Source organism: Gasterosteus aculeatus, chromosome 16, assembly GCF_964276395.1.
Source record: "Gasterosteus aculeatus chromosome 16, fGasAcu3.hap1.1, whole genome shotgun sequence".
NCBI classification, from domain to species: domain Eukaryota; kingdom Metazoa; phylum Chordata; class Actinopteri; order Perciformes; family Gasterosteidae; genus Gasterosteus; species Gasterosteus aculeatus.
In genome coordinates this window covers 19553667-19578968 of record NC_135704.1, presented here as the reverse complement: position 1 = coordinate 19578968, position 25302 = coordinate 19553667, and the positions used below count along the sequence as shown (strand labels likewise).

The following is a 25302-nucleotide window of genomic DNA, read 5'->3' as shown; positions in this document are numbered from 1 at the left end:
TTCAAAGTAAACTCTCCGCGCTGTCGGATCACCCGCCTCCGTCCTGAATAAATGAAATCCTCGTCGGCCCGCACTGCATGCTGGGATACGGACAGATCAGACGCGTCCTCCAAACCGGCTCCTGGAGGACCGCGTTCGGAGGACCCAACGGATTGGGACAGTCGAGTCGCAGCCGAAGTGACGTATGCGTCCTTAAGGAGGCAGCCAGCCACTGAGTGACGTCACAGAAAGAAGCCCGCTACGGGAACCAAGCAGGTTCAAATGAGATCCGTGGGGTCAAAAAACTAAACACACATACGAGCAAGTTACCTGGATTAAAGGTCCAAATCACAATTTGTAACCAAGAGCGACTTTAAGACCTCAACGACCAAAACAGACTGTGACGTCAGCAGTTCACACAACCCGCAGGTAACGTGGCTGTTATGTTCTCCTCTATCACCTGTGACTGAATGCCCACCTGTCCTACTAGCTCTGACCCTGGCTAGCTAGCGAATGTAAGCTAGCTTACATCCGGGTGACGGGGAGCAGGTTAAACACGAATGTCACCAGCAGTGACGTAGCTTCTACAAACAGCTGCATCCGGGTCCCAGAGCTGATGGTCCAATCCCAATCTGACTTCGCGAGGGTCCGGATCCGTCACCTCGTTCAGTGTTAGAGGCTTTGAGCCCTTGGGCTAAGCTTAGCTCAAGGGAAATTACCCACAAGACATTGCAATATGACGTCAAAAACGAGATAAACTATTGAATCCAGAGTTAAAAAAAAGATAACCAAAGGGGACGCACGCGTCTGTCATAATACAATATATACATTTAAAACGGGATTTAAGATGAAGACAAATCACATGAAATCAGACATTTTGTTAATCTATTCATGAAATATAAAATGTTATCACCATTTTATGAGGAAAGCGATGGTCAAACCAGAGAGTAAAACCTTAATAGCCTCGACTGTAGATCATATTTTCGTTCCGTTGTCATGGTCACAAGACAGTTTGCAGCAAAGTGCTTTCCATTCATATTTACACCATTTAAAGGCCTCGCACTCCACCACTGACCTGGTGACCTCATTGAGTCCCTGGGGGGTCAGGGGTCAGGGGGGGCGCTGGGATTGCGACGATGTGCCTGTATCGGCGGGTTACGGTAAAACCATTAACGGCGGATTAGCCCGTCGAGCATGACCGCTAAACTCATAAATGTATCGTAATGTACGCAACGGATATTAAAGTACATAAATTAAGGTAATGCGACGTTACTAAACGTATCGTCTTCAGAGCGCTGTGGTGAACTGTTAAAGAACATCCACAGTGTTTGTCTACCGTCGCTCTGACCACAAACCTTTGTTTATTTGTGATTATTGATTCTACAGTTATTTATTGTATTGATCTTGTAGCCAGTTATTGCCTGTAGTGAACTAGTTCTTGCGTGTATTGAGTTATTTATTTACCTGCTTGTATATTAGTGCATACCTTTTCCTCAGCCGCACCACGTGTCCCAGTACAGTGACTCATCAGCTGAGCCAATCAAAGTGCACGCGAGCGCCGCTTCATAAGCCGCGCTGTGATCCGCAGCCCGTCACAGCTCATTACTGCCGCACAGACGCACGGAGCCTGCAGGCCCGACCAGACGCCACACGCTCCGTAACCCCCCCCCCCCTCCTGTAGGACATGCTCAGCAGGAGCACAGCCAGCCTCGGCCTGCGGCTGCAGCGCAACGCCACCCGGAGCCTGTTGGCGGCCCTGAGTCCCGGGCCTCATGGGGGCAGACACGCATCCACCTCCACCTCCTCCACCGTGACGGCGCACAGCAGCCCCCTGAAGACCATGGAGCAGCTGGGCGGCCCCGGCCTGCTCACCACCCTCAACTGGCTCTTCGTGAAGGGATATTTCCAAACTACGCAGCAGATGCAAGTAAGCAATAAATGACCCAAATACTTCCTCCAGCCCGACAGTTCTAGTCACAGTGTTACCATAGTTACACTCATTCATATGTATGTGTGTATTGTCTTAAGAGTAAAGAAATATAACATGTGTCTGTTGTATCGATCCATGCAGACAGTTTGTGTGTGTGTGTGTGTGTGTGTGTGTGTGTGTGTGTGTGTGTGTGTGTGTGTGTGTGTGTGTGTGTGTGTGTGTGTGCACTTTTGAACTTCAATGCTCTCAAAGGGAACAGAACTAGCAGGGTGCAAATGGAATAAATATAATCCCTTTATTATATAAAGAATAATCAAAGTATTAAATATATATTTGTGATTTTAGGTCAGAGTTGTATCGACAAGTAATGAATAAATATGAGATTGTGTACAAACATCTGAAGGTGGGAGTGAATGTTGCTTTTGATCATGACAACACGTTGACAAAGTAGCAGTTAAAATACCTGAATGTCAACATAGAAATGTAGTAAACCAAAAGGAATATAAAACCAAAGCTATTGTCTGGGCATTAAACTTCAATGCCCAGACAATAGCTTTGGTTTTATATTCCTTTTGGTCTTCTTGGCCTCTTATATATTTACATATATATTATATATAAATAAGTTCCATTATAACAGGAAGCCTCAGAGCAACAGCTGACGTTTTCTTTCTGTTGGTACGCGGTGCTCATGGAGCGTATTGATGTTAGTAAGGAGCTGTACGTGGAGGGCCTTAGGACCCGGGGGGGGGTTCCTAAACAAAGAGTTACAATTAAAACACAACAGTTGTTAAGAACTTTGATAACTGGACCATCAAATCCGTCTGGAAGGGATTTAAAATGAAAGCGTGCGTGATGGAGTCTACGGATATTTCATGTAATGGAGACGGGGAGCAGAGCCGCTGCTCCTTCAGTGGAAAGGAGCCAGGTGAGGCCTCAGGACGAGAGATCATGTCTCCCCACTGGGACCCCCCCCAGTCTGAGCTGCTGGAGGTGGGCCGGGAGAGGGACGCGCCCCCCGGCTGGAGCTGCTCCCCCGCAACCCACATCCAACACTTTTATTACAGAAATGATCACAATTAAAAATGCAATGCTGCTCATTGGACATCTTACGAATCATGAGTTCATTCTTTGTGAATTTAAAGTCTTTATTTCTTGGAGGAGTCGCCTCTATTTAACATGCCGTTAATTGGGGGTGTACACGTTGGGACCAGGGGTGTGTTAGTGGGAGGAGTCTGTCCCCGGTGGTGGGGGGGCTGCTTCCTCTGACCCGATACGTCTCATTGATCTGGTCAATAACCCGGCAGATCGAGCACAGCCGGATCTACGGGCCGCTGTGGAAGTCCAAGTACGGCCCGCTGGTGGTGGTGAACGTGGCCAGCGCCCAGCTCATCGAGCAGGTCCTGAGGCAGGAGGGGAGGCTCCCGGTCCGCACCGACATGCCCCACTGGAGGAGCTACAGGGAGCTCCGGAACCAGGCCCACGGACCCCTGACGGAGTGAGTGAACCCCTCCTGCTGTTCCATGCTACAGTGGCAGGAACTGGACTTAGTCATTAGGACCAGGTGAGGTACACAAACTGCTGGACGCACTGACGCACCGGCTTCCCACATTTCTGCCGTCCCCCCACCCGAACCGGCTTTGCTTTGAGGAAGTGGAGAAGGAGGAAAACCGTCCTGCTTCTAGTCAATGTTCATGTCCTCTGAGCCGCTCCGCTGCAGAACGAGAGACTCTACGAGCTACTTTTGCATGTTTGCGATGGTGTTTTGAATAAAACCCAAATTTATTCTAATATGATAACATACGTGTCAATAAAGGGCTTCTGATTCTGAGAATAGAAGGTGTGCAGCATGAATGGCGTGTCCAGGTGTGATTGGTGCAAACGGGTCACATGGTTCAGAGACACAGAACACGCACAACCGGAGGAACCAGATCGGCTTCCAGCTTGTCATCATGACAACTCCAAGTCTAATAAATGGAATGAAGTGAGATGGAAGCCACACAAAGGCCTCTCGGGGTCCCTCAGAACCTCTGTGAGATCTTCTTCATCGAGTCGACTCTTCAGGGCCTCAAAGTTCCCGCTCGTGTTTTTCTTTTATTTCATCTGCTTCCTGCAACGTGTTTTTGTTTTGGCATATTTTGAAACGTGATGAAAGATCACATGTTTGTTTTCAACGTCTCCGTCTGTGTTCGCCCCCCCTGCAGGATGGGGGTCAAATGGCAGCGGATCCGCAGCATCCTGAACCCTCGGATGCTGAAGCCCAAGCACGTGTCCTCCTACGCCTGCACCATCAACAAGGTGGTGGGAGACTTCGTCCGCCGCGCCGCCTGGCTGAGGGAGACGGGCGGGGGGGGGCTGATGGTCAACGACCTGACGGCGGAGCTCTACAAGTTCGCCTTCGAAGGTCCGCAGAGGGCAGGAACATCTATTGAATGATTTACTCCTGGATTCGTTTAGTCAATTCGATTACACATTTAAAGCACATTTCATATACGTACATGTATATATGTCTTTATGTTAAAAACAATTTAATATATGTATATTATATACACTATAAACACTAGTTTTGGGTTGTTGAAGCACGTTGACGCGTCGGAGGCCGTTTGAAGCACTCATTGATCCGTCGGCCTTATCGAGGTTCTCCGTAGATGTTTCAGGGAGTCGTCTCTGACCTTGACGTCCGATTAGATACCAGCGGTCCAAAGGTTCCTCGCCTGGACTCTGTGTTCCTGTCATGAACGTGTCTCTGGATGGATATTTGTTATCAGTTTGTCTCATGCACACACACTCATGTATATAGAAGTTATAGATAAAGGCTTGTGTGAAATATTCATGATTGCTTCCTAAAATAGAAAGCAAATGATCTGCATAATAACACTTAAATAAATATGTATATAAATGCAGAAAAACAATGAATATGAAAATGCTTCTAGTTAATAGTTCATTTGTTTCCTTATTCTTTTACACTTTGGTCTTATTGTCAGAACAAAGCGAGTCCAGCGTTCATATTTATTCAGTAGAACGTTCTGTAATCGCTCATCAGGTGATGTTATGGAGTCCACATGTCTCAATATGTCTACTCGGACGTCCTGTCCCTCAGAAGCCTGCAGCCTCTTAATGATACAAACAATAACAGTAATCATGGTTCCTTTCAACGCAGGGATCTGCTCCGTGTTGTTCGAGACCCGCATGGGCTGCATGAACGAGGTGGTGCCCGAGGAAACCCAGAAGTTCATCTTCTCCGTGGGGGAGATGTTCCGTCTGTCCCCCATCCTCGTGCTCTTCCCCAAGTCCTTCTGGCCCTACACACCCTTCTGGAAGCAGTTCGTGGCGGCCTGGGACCACCTCTTCAAAGTCGGTGAGTCAAGGTTCTCCTCCTGACCGCGATGTCCTCGGTAGAACCCTGAGGTTCTCCTCCTAACCGCGATGTCCTCGGTAGAACCCTGAGGTTCTCCTCCTAACCGCGATGTCCACGGTAGAACCCTGAGGTTCTCCTCCTAACCGCGATGTCCACGGTAGAACCCTGAGGTTCTCCTCCTAACCGCGATGTCCACGGTAGAACCCTGAGGTTCTCCTCCTAACCGCGATGTCCACGGTAGAACCCTGAGGTTCTCCTCCTAACCGCGATGTCCTCGGTAGAATCCTGAGGTTCTCCTCCTAACCGCGATGTCCTCGGTAGAACCCTGAGGTTCTCCTCCTAACCGCGATGTCCTCGGTAGAACCCTGAGGTTCTCCTCCTAACCGCGATGTCCTCGGTAGAACCCTGAGGTTCTCCTCCTAACCGCGATGTCCACGGTAGAACCCTGAGGTTCTCCTCCTAACCGCGATGTCCTCGGTAGAACCTTAAGGTTCTCCTCCTAACCGCGATGTCCTAGGTAGAACCCTGAGGTTCTCCTCCTAACCGCGATGTCCTCGGTAGAACCCTGAGGTTCTCCTCCTAACCGCGATGTCCTCGGTAGAACCCTGAGGTTCTCCTCCTAACCGTGATGTCCTCGGTAGAACCCTGAGGTTCTCCTCCTAAAAGCCGAAGGCTTTATTAAAGCAGGTCCAGGTCCCGAGGCTCCTGGTGGTGGATGAGTCTCTGGTGTCCCATGTCGCCCCTTGTTTCCAGTTGATCTCATCTGTCTTTGTGTCTCCTGCACGCCATGTCTTCTGTGTCTCGTAGCTGAAGAGCTGGTGCAACAGAAGATGGACGAGATCCAGGAGAAGGTTCACCTGGACCAGAGCGTGGAGGGAGCCTACCTGACGCACCTCCTGCTCAGCGAGCAGATGACGGTCACCGAGATCCTGGGAAGCATCACGGAGCTGCTGCTGGCCGGAGTCGACACGGTGTGTGTGTGTGTGTGTGTGTGTGTGTGTGTGTGTGTGTGTGTGTGTGTGTGTGTGTGTGTGTGTGACCTTTCACACCCTTCACTGTGAACTTCTTGTGTCTCTTTATTGTTGTCTCTTTGTGGTCGTTGTGTGTCCCTTTTGTTGTTGTCTCTTTGTGGTCGTTGTCTGTCCCTTTTGGTGTTGTCTCTTTGTGGTCGTTGTGTGTCCCTTTTGTTATTGTCTGTTTGTGGTTGTCTCTTTGTGGTGGTCTTGTGTCTCTTTAGTCCTCTTGTGTCTCTTTGTGGTCGTCTTGTGACTCACTTTAAGATTTCAGCCATTGACACGTTTAAAACCCTGGAGGACAACGCGTGTCTTCTCTGCCTCAGACCTCCAACACCATCGCCTGGGCTCTGTACCAGCTGGCCAAGCAGCCTGAGATCCAAGAGCAGTTGTACCAGGAAGTGATCAGCGTCTGTCCCGGGGACAAGGTGCCAAGCAGCGAGGACATCGCTCAGATGCCGTTGCTGAAGGCCATCATCAGAGAGACGCTCCGGTCAGAGACCTAAATGCTTCCTCACCAAGAGAGACGGGTTTCTGCTGTAAACTCAGTTTACTGAGGGAATAAATCCAGAGAGAAGTAGAGTCATTTCCTCATAGACGTCTATGGGAGCAGAGGAGTCGCCCCCTGCTGGTCACTACAGAGAAGTAGAGTCATTTCCTCATAGACGTCTATGGGAGCAGAGGAGTCGCCCCCTGCTGGTCACTACAGAGAAGTAGAGTCATTTCCTCATAGACGTCTATGGGAGCAGAGGAGTCGCCCCCTGCTGGTCACTACAGAGAAGTAGAGTCATTTCCTCATAGACGTCAATGGGAGCAGAGGAGTCGCCCCCTGCTGGTCACTACAGAGAAGTAGAGTCATTTCCTCATAGACGTCAATGGGAGCAGAGGAGTCGCCCCCTGCTGGTCACTACAGAGAAGTAGAGTCATTTCCTCATAGACGTCTATGGGAGCAGAGGAGTCGCCCCCTGCTGGTCACTACAGAGAAGTAGAGTCATTTCCTCATAGACGTCTATGGGAGCAGAGGAGTCGCCCCCTGCTGGTCACTACAGAGAAGTAGAGTCATTTCCTCATAGACGTCTATGGGAGCAGAGGAGTCGCCCCCTGCTGGTCACTACAGAGAAGTAGAGTCATTTCCTCATAGACGTCTATGGGAGCGGAGGAGTCGCCCCCTGCTGGTCACTACAGCTTTAACTCGTGAAGGTCTAACTTCACTTTAGAGAAGAGAAACCTGGTCGTAGCCTGAATGGAGACCGATACGATCCATGAATTAAATCTGAAAACGGATCGTTTTGGGAAATTTGTCGGAGCATTTCCTGACAAACTGCACCAGAGGAACTTTAATGAAACGTGAGGATTTGAGGTAGAGAAAGACATGAGAACAAGTTTCCTGTTTGACGAGGAGGACCCGTCGTAGATGTCCCTCGTCCCTGCGATCAGCCCGAGCGAGACGCTGAAGATGTTCATGTGAGAGTATCTGGTCCTCTGCTTTCACCAGGTTGTATCCCGTTGTCCCAGGAAACGCTCGCGTGTCCGTGGAGAGCGAGATCGTGGTCGGAGATCATCTCTTCCCCAAAAACGTGAGTGTGTGTGTGTGTGTGTGTGTGTGTGTGTGTGTGTGTGTGTGTGTGTGTCTCTCTTTACTCTCATTGTACGCTGAACCCTGCAGACGCTGTTCCACCTGTGCCACTACGCCGTGTCCTACGACGAGAGCATCTTCCCCGACGCCCACTCCTTCCTGCCGGACCGCTGGCTGCGGGGGGGCGAGGACAAGCCCCGGCTGCACCCCTTCGGCTCGGTGCCGTTCGGCTTCGGCATCCGGGCGTGTCTGGGGAGGCGCGTGGCCGAGCTGGAGATGTACCTCCTGCTCTCCAGGGTAAGAGCGTGAAGATGTGGCTCCTCCTCGGGCTGGATTCCAATGGTCCCAACAACGTCTGACCCTCACCGCCTCTCCTTGACCTCCTGTGGGGAACGCCACGGGGTCAAGGAGAGGTGGTTAGGATGGTTAATGAGGAGTTAGGAAAGGACGCTGTTTAGGGAATCGTAAGCTGATGGACGGAGACGCAGAAAGAAACTATTAAAACAGAGACACGTTTGACATATGCAATTATAAACGTCCTTCTGTATATCGTTTATCTTTTAAATGCATTTATAAATAGTGTACTGAATGTATATTCATTAAGCTGTAGAATGCGCAGACATCATGTTTGAAGTAAAAGATGGAAATCATTAACTGCGGCGCCGCGGGTCAATGAACCTCCTGCCAAAGATAAGCTCCTCCTCCTCCTCCTCGTCTCCTCCTCCCACAGCTGATGCAACGCTTCGAGGTGAGGCCGGACCCGGCCGGCGCCCCGGTGAAGCCCATCACGCGGACGCTGCTCTGCCCGGCCACGCCCATCAACCTGCAGTTTGTGGACCGGCGGCCGTCGCTCTGCTAGAGGATGAGCGCATGAATGTACATAAGAACACTTTCACCCTCGACGTGTCACACAGGAGCTGTTTTCGTCTCCGGTTGCCAGGGGCGACGTCTCTCAGCCTTTTTAGTGTCCAAAGAAGCGCAGGAACCCTGCGCCCCCCCCGACCCCCGACCCCCCCGGAGTGACTAAAGGTCCTTTTAAGCAAAAACCGCTGTTCCACGCGTAGAACGCCACACGGATCAAAGAACACAACACGCGTGTTCTTCTTCTTATTGTGAATGAATCCCATTAAAAGACCAACGTGTGAATCCGACTCAGTACTTCTACACAACGTGATGAATTCAATAAAATAGATTATAGTAAATAATCCTCTTTCTGTATAATCCTTCATCCTGGAAGAGGCTGATTTAAAGCTGAACAGGTTTGGATGAGGTTCCTCGGTAGAACGATGCCGCCCTCTAGTGGCCGTATTAACGAGGTCAACGTGTCCGCTGCTGTGTGATCGATCACACATCTGATCGCTTTATTGATTCGTTATTAATTCACTCCAATGTTTCTTCATATCTCTGATTATGTAAAGACGATGCTTGTTTTATTGTTGATTATTTATTATGAAGTATTGAAGTGGTTCAGCTGCTCAGGTATTTGCCGTATTTTGTGGTTATTTGGTGTCATGGTTGTTTTGTGTTTGAGTCCTTTTTGTGTCCTTTTAGTTGTGTTTTGTTCTGCTTGATGGATCTCTTTGCTCCACGTGGTCTGATTGGCTTTGGGACACAGAGCTCCTCCTTAAAAGTGGTCCTGTGGGCGGAGTCAGAGACGCGTGTTTATCACCCTTAACCTCATCATGTCGCAGTGACCTGTCACCACCGTGTGGTGTGTCCCCCAGGGTGTCCTTCATCCAGGGTGTCCCTTCATCCAGGGTGTCCCTTCATCCAGGGTGTCCCCTCATCCAGGGTGTCCCTTCATCCAGGGTGTCCACTCATCCAGGGTGTCCCCTCATCCAGGGTGTCCCTTGTTGTGTTCTAAACTGAAGAAACCCTTGACGGACAGAAGACCTCTTGGCTTGAAGAGTTAAAATCCAAAGTATTTAATAAAAGAAAAGGTGTTGTGCTAAAAAGAACATCTGAGCTGAGGACTGTCCCCCCGAGAGGGACTGTCCCCCCAGAGGGACTGTCTCCTGCTTCCACCAACCAATCCTGGACAACGGGTATTTATACAGGTCAGTAAAGGTGTGGACGTCTCCTGGTGCGTTCAAGTCCACTAGAGTGGTATGGTGGTGCAATGAGGTATTACACCGGATGGTGCGTTCAATGCAACTGGTTTTATTAAATTAAATGATGCTATCAAGTACTACATGCTTTGGCTGCTTACGTTACATTGAACACGATGGTGTCATTCTAGTATTACAGCGTCAATATCACGGCACTACTCTCATTGGACATTTCAGAATCGCGGCTGTCAAACTTTTCAAAAAACCTTGAAAGTTTGATTGAGAGATTCTGTCTTACGGTCGACCATGGGGGGGGGGGGGGGCCCTCCCCCACGGTGTCTCTCCTCAAGGATGTCTTTCCTCCACGGTGTCCCACTTCCAGGATGCCCCCTCCCTCTCCCCTTCCAGAGTGTCCCTCCCCCAGTGTCTTTTCTGAGGTGTCCCCCCCCCCCCTCCCTCCCTCTCCCCTTCCAGAGTGTCCCTCCCCCAGTGTCTTTTCTGAGGTGTCCCCCCCCCCCTCCCTCCCTCTCCCCTTCCAGAGTGTCCCTCCCCCAGAGCTCCTCTCCGAGCAGCAGCTCTCTTGGTGGTGGAACATTAACTTGAAGCTAACTGAGCTTCTCCTCAGAAGCTCCACGCACGCACGCACGCACGCACGCACGCACGCACGCGCAGACATGGCGAAGGTAAGAGCACGCGCCGCCGTTCTGTTTAAACGAGTTTTATAAAAACTAAAGAAAAATGTCATCGGGCTGCGGACGTGAAGGGACGTGCTTGGTCCTTTAGAGTCGACCGAGCACGTGAGATTCGGTGCGCTGTTCCCGCGGGACCAGGTCTACCGGACCAGGTCAGCTGGACCAGGTCTGCGGGACCAGGTCAGCCGGACCAGGTCTGCGGGACCAGGTCTGCCGGACCAGGTCTTTAAGGCATCACAGATGCTGCGGGCCGCTTGGAGCCCTCTGATTGGCTCATTGCAGCCAAACTGTGGTGAATATGTAGATATTTGTTTACTGACGCTCCACGTCACGTGACCCTCAGCTGCTCTGGTGAAGCTTTAAAACGGCAAAACTTCCATTAGTTTATGTAAACATTCTGAGAAGATAGTAAACAAGATCACGTGGTTCTGTGGTGTCTCCATGTGAATGCAGGAGAAACACAAGCTGAGTTACTGAGGAGCATCTGGTCCTTTTAAAGTGAAGTCAGAGCATTCTGTGTAGTGACCAGCAGGGGGCGACTCCTGGTTCCATAGAAGTCTATGAGGAAATGACTCTACTTCTCTGTTGATTTATTCCCTCAGTAAACATTGTAAACATGAGTTTATGGTCTCAGTCTCTAGTTCCAAGGCTTCTTCATCACAACACGATGTTCATCTAGTACATTATGGTCCAATTGGAGTCAAACAGACTATAAAGCAGGGGGCGCTTTAGGGCGGGGCTACTCGCTGATTGACAGGTCTCTAACAGACTATAAAGCAGGGGGCGCTTTAGGGCGGGGCTACTCGCTGATTGACAGGTCTCTAACAGACCATAAAGCAGGGGGCGCTTTAGGGCGGGGCTACTCGCTGATTGACAGGTCTCTAACAGACCATAAAGCAGGGGGCGCTCTAGGGCGGGGCTACTCGCTGATTGACAGGTCTCTAACAGACCATAAAGCAGGGGGCGCTTTAGGGCGGGGCTACTCGCTGATTGACAGGTCTCTAACAGACCATAAAGCAGGAGACGCTTTCGAGTGGTGAAAAATTTGACAGTTTTATTTTAACATCTTTAAAGTTAATTGTAACATTTCGGACTTAAAACAAAAGATCTTATTTAACACGTGGTTGAACTTAGCTCCGCCTCCTCGCTTTACTGCTAGTCACAAACGAAACGGCGACGGTCAAGAGGCAGAGCTCAGGTTTTTAAAACTTTCTCTCTTCCCAAATGTAAATTGTATTGAATGAAACTAATTGCTGTTACAGAAACTATGTGGGACCAACTACCCGACCAGCATCTGCTTCATCGTGGTCAACGAGTTCTGCGAGCGGTTCTCCTACTACGGCATGAAAGGTACCAGAACCTGTGTTCCGCTCCCCCCTTAGAGGTCTGGTTCCTCAGTTGTGGTCGGTCATGGGGAACCGGGTCCTAGCCTCCAGGGTCTCTAACTCCCAGTCGTTGGTGCTCTGCTGATTTAACTGGTTTAACTGGTTAACGGGTCACGTGATCTCACCTGACTTCAGTCGGCTTGCATATTGAAGGAGCCACGTTTACTTAGTAACTGACTAAATGAGCTCCCCGTGACGGGGTAGAACGGAACCAGAGCGGACTCAGGTGTTTCATCATCTCTCTTTCACGCATCGGGAATTTCAGAAATGTCTTTTATTCCTCTGCTTATGGGAGCGTCCAATAAAACCGATAACGCCAACAGAAGCGCCTTTAACAGCTGCTCCTCAGGTCCCAGCGACAAGGAGAAGAACGTTTTCTCTACTCGAGATGTGAGGAAGACCTTCTGCTGCTCTTAAAAGCGTGTTATTTAACGTCTGTCTCTTAGAGATAGACGTTACACAACTATTACACAACTGTTTCATGACGAGCGATACCACAGTGCGCGTGACAACCCAGGTCCTTGTGTGGTTTTTAATCATCAAACCTAAATATTCATGATGTCATGATTACGCACATTCCTCCAGGACTCTTTACATCCCTTAATAACCCCCCTGTGTGTGTGTGTGTGTGTGTGTGTGTGTGTGTGTGCGTGTGTGCGTGCGTGCGTGCGTGCGTGCGTGCGTGCGTGCGTGCGTGCGTGCGTGCGTGCGTGCGTGTGTGTGTGTGTGCGTGTGTGCGTGTGTGCGTGCGTGCGTGCGTGCGTGCGTGCGTGCGTGCGTGTGTGTGTGTGTGTGTCACAGCCGTGCTCACCCTCTATTTCCTCACCTACCTGCACTGGGACAAGGACCGGTCCACAGCCGTGTACCACGCCTTCAGCAGCCTCTGCTACTTCACCCCCATCCTGGGAGCGCTCATCGCCGACTCCTGGCTGGGCAAGTTCAAGTGAGTCAACCCCCCCTCTGAGGTCCTTTAGTGTCTCTTTGAGGTCCTTTAGTGTCTCTTTGAGGTCCTTTAGTGCCCCTCTGAGGTCCTTTAGTGTCTCTCTGAGGTCCTTTAGTGTCCCTCTGAGGTCCTTTAGTGTCTCTTTGAGGTCCTTTAGTGTCCCTCTGAGGTCCTTTAGTGTCTCTCTGAGGTCCTTTAGTGTCCCTCTGAGGTCCTTTAGTGTCTCTTTGAGGTCCTTTAGTGCCCCTCTGAGGTCCTTTAGTGTCTCTCTGAGGTCCTTTAGTGTCCCTCTGAGGTCCTTTAGTGGTCTCTTTGAGGTCCTTTAGTGTCCCTCTGAGGTCCTTTAGTGTCTCTCTCAGGTCCTTTAGTGTCTCTCTCAGGTCCTTTGGTGTCTCTTTCAGGTCCTTTGGTGTCTCTTTGAGGTCCTTTAGTGTCCCTATGAGGTCCTTTATGGTCTCTCTGAGGTCCTTTAGTGTCCCTCTGAGGTCCTTTAGTGTCTCTTTGAGGTCCTTTAGTGTCTCTCTCAGGTCCTTTAGTGTCTCTCTCAGGTCCTTTGGTGTCTCTTTCAGGTCCTTTGGTGTCTCTTTGAGGTCCTTTAGTGTCCCTATGAGGTCCTTTATGGTCTCTCTGAGGTCCTTTAGTGTCCCTTTGAGGTCATTTATGGTCTCTCTGAGGTCCTTTAGTGTCCCTTTGAGGTCCTTTAGTGTCTCTTTGAGGTCCTTTATGGTCTCTCTGAGGTCCTTTAGTGTCTCTCTGAGGTCCTTTATGGTCTCTTTGAGGTTCTTTAGTGTCTCTCTGAGGTCCTTTAGTGTCTCTCTGAGGTCCTTTAGTGTCCCTCTGAGGTCCTTTAGTGTCTCTCTGAGGTCCTTTGGTGTCTCTTTGAGGTCCTTTAGTGTCCCTTTGTCTTGTGGTCTTTTTTTTGCTATTTGTCACTTTGTGGTTTTTCTTTGTCACTTTGTCTCTCTGTGGTTGTTCTGTCTCTTTGTCTCCTTGTGGTCTTCCTGAGTTTCTTTGTCTCCTTGTGGTCTTCCGGAGTTTCTTTGTCTCTGCATAGTTATTCTGTGTCACTTTGTCTCTCTGTGGTCGTTCTATGTCTCGTTGTGGTTGTTTTGTGTCTCGTTGTGGTCGTTATCTGCCTCTTTGTCTCTTTGTGGTCGTTCTATGTCTCTTTGTGGTTGTTTTGTGTCTCGTTGTGGTCGTTATCTGCCTCTTTGTCTCTTTGTGGTCGTTCTGTGTCTCTTTGTGGTTGTTTTGTGTCTCGTTGTGGTCGTTATCTGCCTCTTTGTCTCTTTGTGGTCGTTCTGTGTCTCTTTGTGGTTGTTTTGTGTCTCGTTGTGGTCGTTATCTGCCTCTTTGTCTCTTTGTCTCACGGGTTCCTCTTGTTGAGCCTTTGAGGCCCTTGTTCAGGCCTGAGGGGTTTGCAAGTCCATCCATGTGACATAAATGGGGGGGTTGAAATTGTTGAAGTTAATAAAGTTAGTAATCAGGATTTATTTGTGTTATTGATCAGTGGATATGGATTGAAGACGTTTAAGCTGTAATCAGCCCAACAGTACCTCTAAATCTCTGAGGTTTGTTAAAGCCGTTTATTGGGATGCTTCTATTGTGAAACTCTCGACAGGGAAACACAGTGCTGTTCCAGCCTCCTGTTCCTTTCTTCTTTTCCTTTCCCTTAACTGTTCTCAATCTGCTAAACTAAAGGACCTCTGTACCTGTCCTCAGGACCATCGTCTACCTGTCCCTGGTCTACGTGGTCGGCCACGTGGTCAAGTCGGTCGGAGCGATTCCCACGGTGGGAGACGTCAACGCGCACATGTGAGTTACCGCCGTGATTCAGACATTTCTCACGTTATGTTTAGTTTCACATCATTCATGCGTCACTTGGCAAGTACATATTTCAGATACTTGTAGTACTCCGATGTAAACATGTTACAGCTCTCTGTCCATGTTGGGCCTGATCCTCATCGCCATCGGCACCGGGGGAATCAAACCCTGCGTGGCGGCGTTCGGCGGTGACCAGTTTGACGAGGAACACGTAAGACGCTTCACTTCCTGTGTAGTGATTCTTAAATATGCATAAAACGTGTTATTAGAGGCCTTAAAAGCCGTTAAATCAGTAGAAAAAGTGATTCACTTCAAACCAGATTTATGTGAATGATTTCAACTCAGTTTTCATATTTATTCTCATAATTATGCTCTTTGTTTTATTAACGAGGTGAAAATACACCTAGTTAATAAAGCCCTGTGGAAGGGAGGGAGGGATGGATGGATGGATGGATGGAGGGATGGAGGCATGGGGGGATGGAGGGATGGAAGGATGGATGGAGGCATGGAGGGATGGATGGAGGGATGGAGCCATGGATGGATGGAGGCATGGAGGGATGGATGAATGGAGGCATGGGGGGAGGGATGGAGGGATGGAGGGAGGGATGGAGGCATGGGGGGAGGGATCGAGGGATGGATGCATGGAGGGAGGGATGGATGGAGGGAGGGATGGAAGCATGGAGGGATGGAGGCATGGGGGGATGGAGGGGGGGATGGATGGAGGCATGGAGGGATGGAGGGAGGGATGGAAGGATGGATGGATGGAGCCATGGATGGATGGAGGGATGGATGGATAGAGGCATGGGGGAGGGATGGATGGAGGGAGGGATGGAGGCATGGAGGGAGGGAGGGATGGATGGAGGGATGGATGGAGCCATGGATGGATAGAGGGAGGGATGGAGGCATGGAGGAATGGAGGGATGGAGGGATGGATGGAGCCATGGATGGATGGAGGGAGGGATGGAGGCATGGGGGGATGGAGGGATGGATGGAGGCATGGGGGGAGGGATGGAGGGATGGATGCATGGAGGGAGGGATGGAGGGATGGATGGAGGGAGGGATGGAGGCATGGAGGGATGGATGGAGGGAGGGATGGATGGAGGCATGGGGGATGGAGGGATGGATGGAGGGAGGGATGGAGGCATGGAGGGATGGATGAAGGGATGGAGCCATGGATGGATGGAGGCATGGGGGGATGGATGGAGGGATGGAAGGATGGATGGATGGAGGGATGGATGGAGGGATGGATGGAGGCATGGGGGGAGGGATGGAGGGAGGGAGGGATGGATGGAGGCATGGATGGAGGGAGGGATGGATGGAGGGAGGGAGGGATGGATGGATGGATGGAGGCATGGAGGGAGGGATGGATGGAGGGAGGCATGGAGGCATGGATGGAGGGATGGATGGATGGAGGGAGGCATGGATGGAGGGATGGATGGATGGACGGAGGGATGGAGGGATGGATGGATGGATGTTTTCAAACCTTTGATCACATAATACATCATAAAGATGCTGCAGCAGGGCGGTCAGGCGTTTGAGTGACCGTATTGTGAGAATAAAGACGTGAATATCAAACATATTTCCTCACAATCAGAAGTACCAAATGCAGCTTTGCTGCATCTGCCGTTCTCCCAGAGTCCTGATCCTCTCAATGACCCCCTGTAGGCCAGCGAGAGGCAGAAGTTCTTCTCCATCTTCTACATGTCCATCAACGCCGGCAGCCTGCTGTCCACCGTGATCACGCCGATACTGAGAGGTGATGGGCGCCTCCTTCCTCGTGTTCAGGGCGCCAACTTGTTCTAGGCTTCAAATGCGTAAAAGAACCACTTACGTGTGTTTATTGCATCAAAGCCTTTTCTCTATTTCAATAAAATGAAATGAATGTTTATTCAATACATTTTAAAAGGCTCCAATTGAAATTCTGACCTTTCTGATTCTGATTCTGAGAAAAGGCCCAATTAAACGATTAAAACCAATGTTTCCATAAGTATAACAAGTATAACAAGGTAACCAAGAGAGCTGATTGACATATGAGTCGTTTTTGACCCACATCTTAAATCAGCTGTAAAATGATGCTAGTAGAAAACCAAGACGAGAGGTTAACGAGACAAAAGAGGTATGGAGGCGCTAACTGCTAATGCTGCTAAAGATGCTAACAATGCTAACAGTGCTCGTTCTCCTGCAGGCGACGTGCAGTGTTTCGGAGGTGACTGCTACGCTTTGGCCTTCGGGGTTCCTGCTGTTCTGATGATCGTAGCTTTGGGTGAGCGACCCGTCAGAGGTGATCGACAGGGTGCATTCTGGGACATAGAAGTCTATGACAAAATTACTCTTGATTTATTCCCTCAGTAAACATTCTAAGCAATGTAAAGAGAGTTTATGGTCTCAATCTCTAGTTTCAAGTCTTCTTCAATGCAACATTTGGTTAATTAGCTAATGATGGTCCATGTAGAGTCAAACAGACCATAAAGCTGGGGACGCTTTAGGGCGGGGCCTAACGCTGATTGACAGGTCTCTAATAGACCAATTAGGGGGGGCTTCTTTAAATACACAGCCTTTGAAAAAAGGCTTGTACTTTGCCTTTCACATCTGATGGAGATAATATTGTAGATGAAGTGTTTGGATGGTTGTGATGTGTGAAGGAAAACACGCAGCGATAAACACATAAATCACAGCGCACACTTGTATAACAGACTAGTGTCCACATGAGCCGTGACAACGAGGGGCCTCCCTGTTTGTATAAAGTCGGTCGGGCGTTGTCTCTGCCCATGGCGCCCCCCCAGCCCCCCTCTGATCCTCTCGGGTTCCCTTTCGGCTCAGCACTCGCCGTGACAACAGGCCGGAGACGTTATCGCCTCAGACAGATGGACCGATAGCAGGACCACGGGTCAAACAGGCCATAGAGCAGGGGATGCTTTGGGGCGGGGCTACACGCTGATTGACAGGTCTCTACTACACGTATACTGTATGCTGCCTCTCCGTCCTCCTGTCTTATCCTCCTAACTATTCATCCTTCTAAACTCTTCCTCCTAGCTTTACCTCCTGCCGACCCGCTCTCCTCCTCCTGACTCCTCTCTCCTCCTCCTGACTCCTCTCTCTTCCTCCTGACTCCTCTCTCCTCTTCATGACTCCTCTCTCTTCCTCCTGACTCCTCCTCCTGACTCCTCTCTCTTCCTCCTGACTCCTCTCTCCTCTTCATGACTCCTCTCTCTTCCTCCTGACTCTTCCTCCTGACTCCTCTCTCCTCCTCCTGACTCCTCTCTCTTCCTTCTGACTCTTCCTGACTCCTCTCTCCTCCTCCTGACTCCTCTCTCCTCCTCCTGACTCCTCACTCTTCCTCCTCACTCTTCCTCCTGACTCTTCCTCCTGACTCCTCTCCCCTCCTCCTGACTCCTCTCTCCTCCTCCTGACTCCTCACTCTTCATCCTCACTCTTCCTCCTGACTCTTCCTCCTGACTCCTCTCCCCTCCTCCTGACTCCTCTCTCCTCCTCCTGACTCCTCACTCTTTATCCTGACTCCTCACTCTTCCTCACTCTTCCTCCTGACTCCTCACTCTTCCTCACTCTTCCTCCTGACTCCTCACTCTTCCTCCTGACTCCTCTCTCTTCCTCACTCTGACTCCTCACTCTTCCTCCTGACTCCTCACTCTTCCTCCTGACCCCTCTCTCTTCCTCCTCTCTTCCTCTCTCCTCCTCCTGACTCCTCACTCTTCCTCCTCACTCTTCCTCCTGACTCCTCACTCTTCCTCCTGACTCTTCCTCCTGACTCCTCTCTCCTCCTCCTGACTCCTCTCCTCCTCTCTCCTCCTCCTGACTCCTCACCCTTCCTCTCTTCCTGACTCCTCACCCTTCCTCCTGACTCCTCTCTCTTCCTCTCTCCTCCTCCTGACTCCTCACTCTTCATCCTGACTCCTCACTCTTCCTCACTCTTCCTCCTGACTCCTCACTCTTCCTCCTGACTCCTCACTCTTCCTCACTCTTCCTCCTGACTCCTCACTCTTCCTCACTCTTCCTCCTGACTCCTCACTCTTCCTCCTGACTCCTCTCTCTTCCTCACTCTGACTCCTCACTCTTCCTCCTGACTCCTCACTCTTCCTCCTGACCCCTCTCTCTTCCTCCTCTCTTCCTCTCTCCTCCTCCTGACTCCTCACTCTTCCTCCTCACTCTTCCTCCTGACTCCTCACTCTTCCTCCTGACTCTTCCTCCTGACTCCTCTCTCCTCCTCCTGACTCCTCTCCTCCTCTCTCCTCCTCCTGACTCCTCACCCTTCCTCTCTTCCTGACTCCTCACCCTTCCTCCTGACTCCTCTCTCTTCCTCTCTCCTTCTCCTGACTCCTCACTCTTCCTCCTGACTCTTCATCCTGACTCCTCTCTCCTCCTCCTGACTCCTCTCTCCTCCTCCTGACGCCTCCTCTGTGTGTGGCAGTCGTGTTCATGTGTGGCAGCCGGCTGTACCAGAGGAACCCTCCTCAGGGAAACATCCTGCTGGAGGTCTGCAGCTGCATCGCGGTGAGTCTTCTCCCGTCACAGCTCACGATTTCCTCTCTTCTGTCGTCTCTCACGTCATGTAATCCGTTGCATCTGCTGCAGTTTCACTCCCGTTATTCTGTTTCTGTTTACAGTTCGCCATCAAAAGCCGCTGGCGGAGGTCGAAGAACGACTCCAAGAGGAAGCACTGGTTGGACTGGTCCGAGGAGAAGTACTCGGTAACATTCATGACCTCATCTGGAAGTCCACCTATTTGTTAGATGCCGCTACTTTAATGTGGACTAGAGTGGTAGTGTCTCCTCCCACCAGGGTCCTTTCTGATGGAGGTCTCAAAGAGGATCAGGACTCAACGGAGCCCCGTTCAAAACCAGATAGAAGTTCCTTCAGGAGAACGTTGGTTTGCCACGCAGGTGATCTCCTTTGATAGAACATCTGTTGTGGTTTCACAGAAGCGTCTGATCCAGGAGATAAAGATGGTTCTGAGGGTTCTGGTCCTCTACATCCCGTTGCCGATGTTCTGGGCTCTGTACGACCAGCAGGTACGTGAAGAGCGGAGAACCTCTGAGCTGTGGGAACCGTCCCTTCACAGGAATGTTGGTCTCATTCAGGACCAAACAAAGGGCTGCTGGACGAAGCAACATGAAAACACATTTCACTTGTTTTCTTTCATTTTATTACTGAAACATGAGGAATCCTTTCTTCAAACTTTCATTTCTGTTGATTTTATTTATGGAATAATATTAGGATCCTAAAGTCCTACTTTAAAAACACAAGGCTGTAACATGTCAACGAGGTCAAACAAGAACTTTGTTCTGGAAGTGTATAACAATTAGGACAAATATGAGCTCTAGTTTGCATATTTAAACACAGAGAAGCTTCATGACAGAAGAGCAGGTCGAGCTGCTCTCTGGCTTCAGGAGGTCCGCTGTGGTTAGCGGTGGCTAAGCTAACGGTGGGTGTCCGTTTGTGTGTTGCAGGGTTCCCGCTGGACGCTCCAAGCCACCCGGATGAACATGGCTGTAGTGAGAGCTTCTTCACTTCTTCTCCTGAACTGATCTGAGCGTCTTTTACGAGACTCATCACGGGTCCTTCTGTCAGCGTGATGTTTTTCCACTGAGATTCCTTGTTTATGGTCCTAAACCTGCTCGTGTGGGATTACTGTGCAAACTCTGCACATCCTGTCACGTTCATCCCTTTGAAGACCTTTAATGAGGCCGTTTGGGACACATCTGGTGAATGTTTGAATGTGTTAAGTTGAATTCCTCTTGGTGTCTTTCAGGGAGACTCCTTCATTATTAAGCCAGACCAGCTGCAGGTGGGTCCTATTTGCAAATATCTTATGTTATATTCTTCAAATGGATGCAAATATCTTGTAGTTCCCTTCATATTACATCATTTAAACACATGCAGATATCATATGTCTTTTACATGCAGTCCAGTCCTCGTGCTAAGCTAAGCTAAGCTAATCACCTCCTTGTTTGGAGAGTCCAAATGTAACATTCAAACATAAACAACAACTATCTCCAATCATTTTTTAATCTAAATGGAATAAAATCCCATTTATCCATAAAATGTTCTCGGCCGGCTCGTCGTGATCTTAAATATCGTTCTGTTTAATGTTCTGCCGCACGTTGGAGTCACTTCTCACAGCAGCTATTAGAAACGGATGCTCCTGTCTGACTGTGACCTCTGACCTCTGTGACCCCCCCCCCTTCGTTTCCCCTCCAGATGCTTAACGCGCTGCTGATCCTCCTCTTCATCCCCGTCTTCGACCTCGCCATCTATCCGCTGGTCGGCCTCTGCAAGATCAACATCACGTGAGTAGCCCCCTTGTTAGCATTAGCTTTAGCATTAGCGCTCAAGATAAACGTGTCCATGTGAAACACCCACATTTCAGGAGTCATTTGAGTTCAGCTGCGTCCAATCAGGGCACAGTTCTTCTTCTCTGGGTTAAAGCGAGGACTCTTTGTCGCCGCAGGCCTCTGAGGAAAATGGCCACCGGGATGATCTTTGCGGCGCTGGCCTTCGTGGCGGCGACGCTGGTGGAGGTGAACGTTGTGGTGCGTTAAGATCCCCCGCCACGTTGTCAAAGAAGTACACGCACAGGACACATGTACGTGTATTAAATATGAGCGCGCGCTGTGCAGCGGTCGGTGGTGCCGCCGGTGCCGGAGGGCAACTTCCTGCTGCAGGTGATCAACGTTGCCGACGGCGACGTGATGCTGAAGATCCCCGGCAGCGACGCCTTCCCGGACCCCGTCCCTCGCCTCCAGGTAACCACGACAACAACAAACACCGTCTATGTGAAAGACAATAAAAAGCATCGACTTATAAAAGTCACGTTTGAATATAAAAGACCAATATGAAGTTTATGGTTCAGCTTTGGAAACAATTGTATAATAAAGTTATTTTAGTAATTATGTTGATTCTCGTACATTTATGTTATTTTGTAACTTTGTTATTGTATATCCATTTCTTACTGTTCATATTGCCCAACTATTTCTTACTGTGCATATCTATTTATTCACTTATTACACTCTACATATGCACATACTCTATTTTGCACTTCTGGTTGGATGTTAAACTGCATTTCGTTGCCTCAGTACTTGTACCCTGTGCAGTGACAATAAAGTTGAATCTAATCAAACTTTTACATAGAAAGTTAGTTCATTTTAGATGTTTTAGGAACACTTTGTTTCTTTATAACACTCATCCCTTGTTTCTCTACAGGCTTTATATGAAGGTAATAAAGTCGTTTATGAATATGAGACACGAGTTTACAGATGATTTATTTAGTTTCTCCTCCAGAGTTTAAGGGAATAAAACAACGAACACTGCTGGTGATTATTCAGACTTCTGGTGTCCCTGCTGTAGGACCCCCCCTCATACGAGACCCTCTCGGCCTCCGGAGACGAGCTGAAGCTCCAGCTCACCTTCAGCGGGAGGCCGTCTGAGTGCAGCTTCAGGCCGGAGCAGCGGGAGGCCTACAGCCTCATCCTGTACCCGGACGCCACGGGGGTCAGCTGCACACGGGTGAGGGGCGCCAGGAGGACCTCCAGGATTAGCCAGAGCTTCATGCGTTAAAGCTGCATTCTCTCTAACGTCCACCAGGAGGAGACTCCTCTGGTCCTGGTTCTACAGTGACAGGTCTCCAATAGGCCAGAAAGCAGGGGACGCTTTGAGGGGCTCAGGGGCCCAAATATGGCTTCTTCCTGCTGACTCGTTGATAATAAACAATAAATAGCATAAAAGTGCTAAATATCTAATCGCGACATTGATCTTTCCTTCGTAAACACGATACAGATATAATTTCTCATCGTTTGGGGTAAAATCTCCCAGTGATGTGAAGTCTTTACTCAGCGCTCCCACTGACTCATCCGTTGATCGTTTAGGTGACGGACCACATCGGGAAGAATCAAGACGGGAATCCTCTGCTGAGGTAAAGGAGGCCTCTGATCATTCATGTGTTCATTCAGAAGTTCAGCTCACTCAGGAGCTCCTGTGGCTCCTCAGGTTCCTCAACACGCTGCCGCACAGCGTGAACCTCACCGTGGGAGCGCTGACCTTCCACGTGACCTCTGGCTTCAGCATGTCCGCCAACAGCACCGTGGACCGCGGGCGGTGAGTTTGAAACCACCTCCTGTCCATAATGCACGTGACATCCTGATGTCCAGCTTGACCTTCTGGATGTTGGAGAGGTTTTCTCTGTGAGGCAATAAAGGTTGTGGCCTCCTGACCTGCGGGCTGAAGGTGGAGTGGAAGTAGCCACAGAAAACGGAATAATAGCAGAATATACCAGTTAGTTACTTTCACTTCCTTTGTGTTCATCAGATGTAAAACCTCCAGAACCCGCGTGACTTCCTGTTGGTGAGATCTTCACTTCCTGTCTCCGTAGGTATCCAGATGTGAGCTGCTGCTCGGCTGCGGGCTTCTGCTCGCACGTGGACCTGGGCCTGCTGGACTTTGGAGCGTCGTACACTGTCGTCCTCACCGAGGTCGGGAGGCTGGTCCACGTTTTACCCCCTGACCTCTGACCCCGACTGAACCCTCCGTGTCTCCTCAGGACGCGGGGAAGGTCGTGGCTCACAAGATGGAGGACGTAGAGGCCAACGACGTGCACATCGCCTGGCAGATCCCCCAGTACGTCCTCCTCACCATGGGGGAGGTCATGTTCTCCATCACGGGCCTGGAGTTCTCCTACTCGCAGGTCAGCGGGGGTCAGGACAAAAAGCCGCCATCACCATCACATTATTATATTTGTCATTGTTAATCTTATAAGTATTTTTTTTCATTGTCGTTACTAACGATCGTGTTGCTTCTATACAATATCAGTATTGTATATATTTCTTTTTTCAGTATCTATAATTTTGTTTTTGTTATAATTTGTTATTAATTCTATAATGAATAACTTTGCTGCCTCAGGCTCCAGCCAACATGAAGTCGGTGCTGCAGGCCGGCTGGCTGCTCACCGTGGCGTTTGGCAACGTGATCGTGTTGATCGTGGCTGAAGGGGCGGGGCTTGAACAGGTAAGACGGCGTGAGATGGGAGGGATGAGGATGGAGGATCAGGACGTGTACTTCCTGTTCTAAAACAGCCCACTGGTGATTGGCTCCTCTCCCAGTCCGCCCTAACCCTTGACCTCTCGATCCAGTGGAAGGAGTTCCTGCTGTTCGCCGGCCTGCTGCTGGCCGTCTTCTTCGTGTTCTCCTTCATGGCGCATTTCTACACCTACGTGGACCCCGATCAGCGGGACAAGAAGTACCGGGGGGATTCGGGCGCGGACGACGAAGACGTGAAGTCCGACGACCTTCAGCTGAACAAAACGGGGCGCAGCACCAGATTATAACGTGTGACGACGAAGTATCTGATACCGCTCGCTTCACTTGTAATGTTTTAGTCACGTAATTAAATTAAGTTGCACCGTTATTACACCTTTGTATCGCTTATGACTCGGTGTTTTTCTCCTACGGAGCTCAGTAACAATTAAAACAAAGTCAATTTTACTAAAACTAACAGAAAAGTACCTGTTTTGACTCGGTGTGAGAGAATAAAGCAGCAAGGCGCAAACATGTCGACTGATGATTCACTGGCTGTTGGATGTAGCCTCCTACCTGCTAACGCTGTATTCATGGTGAAGGCATCGGATGGATCAACCCCGACTGAAAGGTTCTCCTACACGGGACCTGAGGGTCGACTCCGTGTTAACGTCCACTCTGACTGCAGGAACCTCGGCGTGACGTCGACAGCCGACTCTCAACATCACTACAACACCATCCTGTAGATACTCGCTCTACAACATCAGGAGAACACGTCCTCTTCTCACTCAGAAGGTACTGATCCAGGCTCGTCTCCCTCCTGGACGGTCCCCTTCACGTCGAGGTGTGAAGCTGCAGCTGTAATCTGAAACCCTCTCTGTCCATCTGTCCCTCACACTCCAACACACTCAATGTATACGTTTGGCTTCATGCCTCAATGAGTGAATATAACAAAGCGTACACAGTTTGTCTTCATCTTATAACTAGTACACCTTCATTACAACACATCATTAATGATCACCGTTCATCACACTTCATCATGAGATCTAATACAGTTCACGTGGTCCAATTCTCAAGACATTTGCCTCAGTCGGCTGTCTCACATGAAGTTGTTCATCTACTACCTGACCTGAAAGAACTCCCAAAAAACCCTCTTTGGGGATAAAATTGGGAGAAATCCATAAAGGACGACAATTAGCATCCGTCCCCAGGTTTTAACATCACATCGTGACAGAATGTTAATGTGTAGTGTTTATATGATTTAAATGACTAAATTGTGTTTGATTCAAATTGCATTCACTTCATCTAACATGTTAATGTAATAACTAATATCTAATAACACACAAACTACAATTCTAACACTAAACATTATTACACGTATTATAGTTTCCACCACTAGGGGAGCAAAACACTCCACTAGATCTCCACTCTCTGCTGTCCTGCTCCTAAATGGTGGAAGGAGGTCTCTGAAGACATCAGGACCACAGAGAGCCTTCACATCTTCAGACTGAGGACACACCTCTTCAGACTCTA

At 49.7% G+C, this 25302-nt stretch overlaps 2 protein-coding genes across 3 annotated transcripts; both read left to right on the top strand.

The window, feature by feature from the left end:
* The first annotated feature begins 70 nt into the window (after positions 1-70).
* cyp27a3 (cytochrome P450 family 27 subfamily A member 3) lies at positions 71-9058 on the top strand. 2 transcript variants are annotated; one of them, XM_078090990.1, is made up of 10 exons: positions 71-408; positions 1661-1906; positions 3214-3404; positions 4111-4310; positions 5067-5264; positions 6072-6235; positions 6604-6770; positions 7773-7854; positions 7944-8150; positions 8584-9058. In XM_078090990.1, the coding sequence occupies exons 2-10, from the start codon at positions 1664-1666 to the stop codon at positions 8710-8712; spliced, it is 1581 nt and encodes a 526-aa protein (XP_077947116.1). In that variant the 5' UTR covers positions 71-408; positions 1661-1663; the 3' UTR covers positions 8713-9058. The 2 variants fall into 2 exon arrangements, with proteins under 2 accessions (XP_077947116.1, XP_077947117.1); XM_078090991.1 differs by having other exon boundaries at positions 252-408; positions 1568-1906.
* A 1374-nt stretch (positions 9059-10432) lies between these two features.
* On the top strand, positions 10433-24301 carry slc15a2 (solute carrier family 15 member 2). The gene is made up of 22 exons (XM_078090989.1): positions 10433-10584; positions 11856-11943; positions 12780-12921; positions 14644-14736; positions 14857-14956; positions 16411-16501; positions 16931-17008; positions 19172-19254; positions 19368-19451; positions 19683-19772; positions 20211-20255; positions 20513-20548; positions 20962-21050; positions 21212-21293; positions 21381-21506; positions 22108-22266; positions 22626-22672; positions 22747-22854; positions 23129-23228; positions 23297-23440; positions 23656-23760; positions 23886-24301. The coding sequence occupies exons 1-22, from the start codon at positions 10576-10578 to the stop codon at positions 24078-24080; spliced, it is 2094 nt and encodes a 697-aa protein (XP_077947115.1). The 5' UTR covers positions 10433-10575; the 3' UTR covers positions 24081-24301.
* The last annotated feature ends 1001 nt before the right edge of the window (positions 24302-25302 follow it).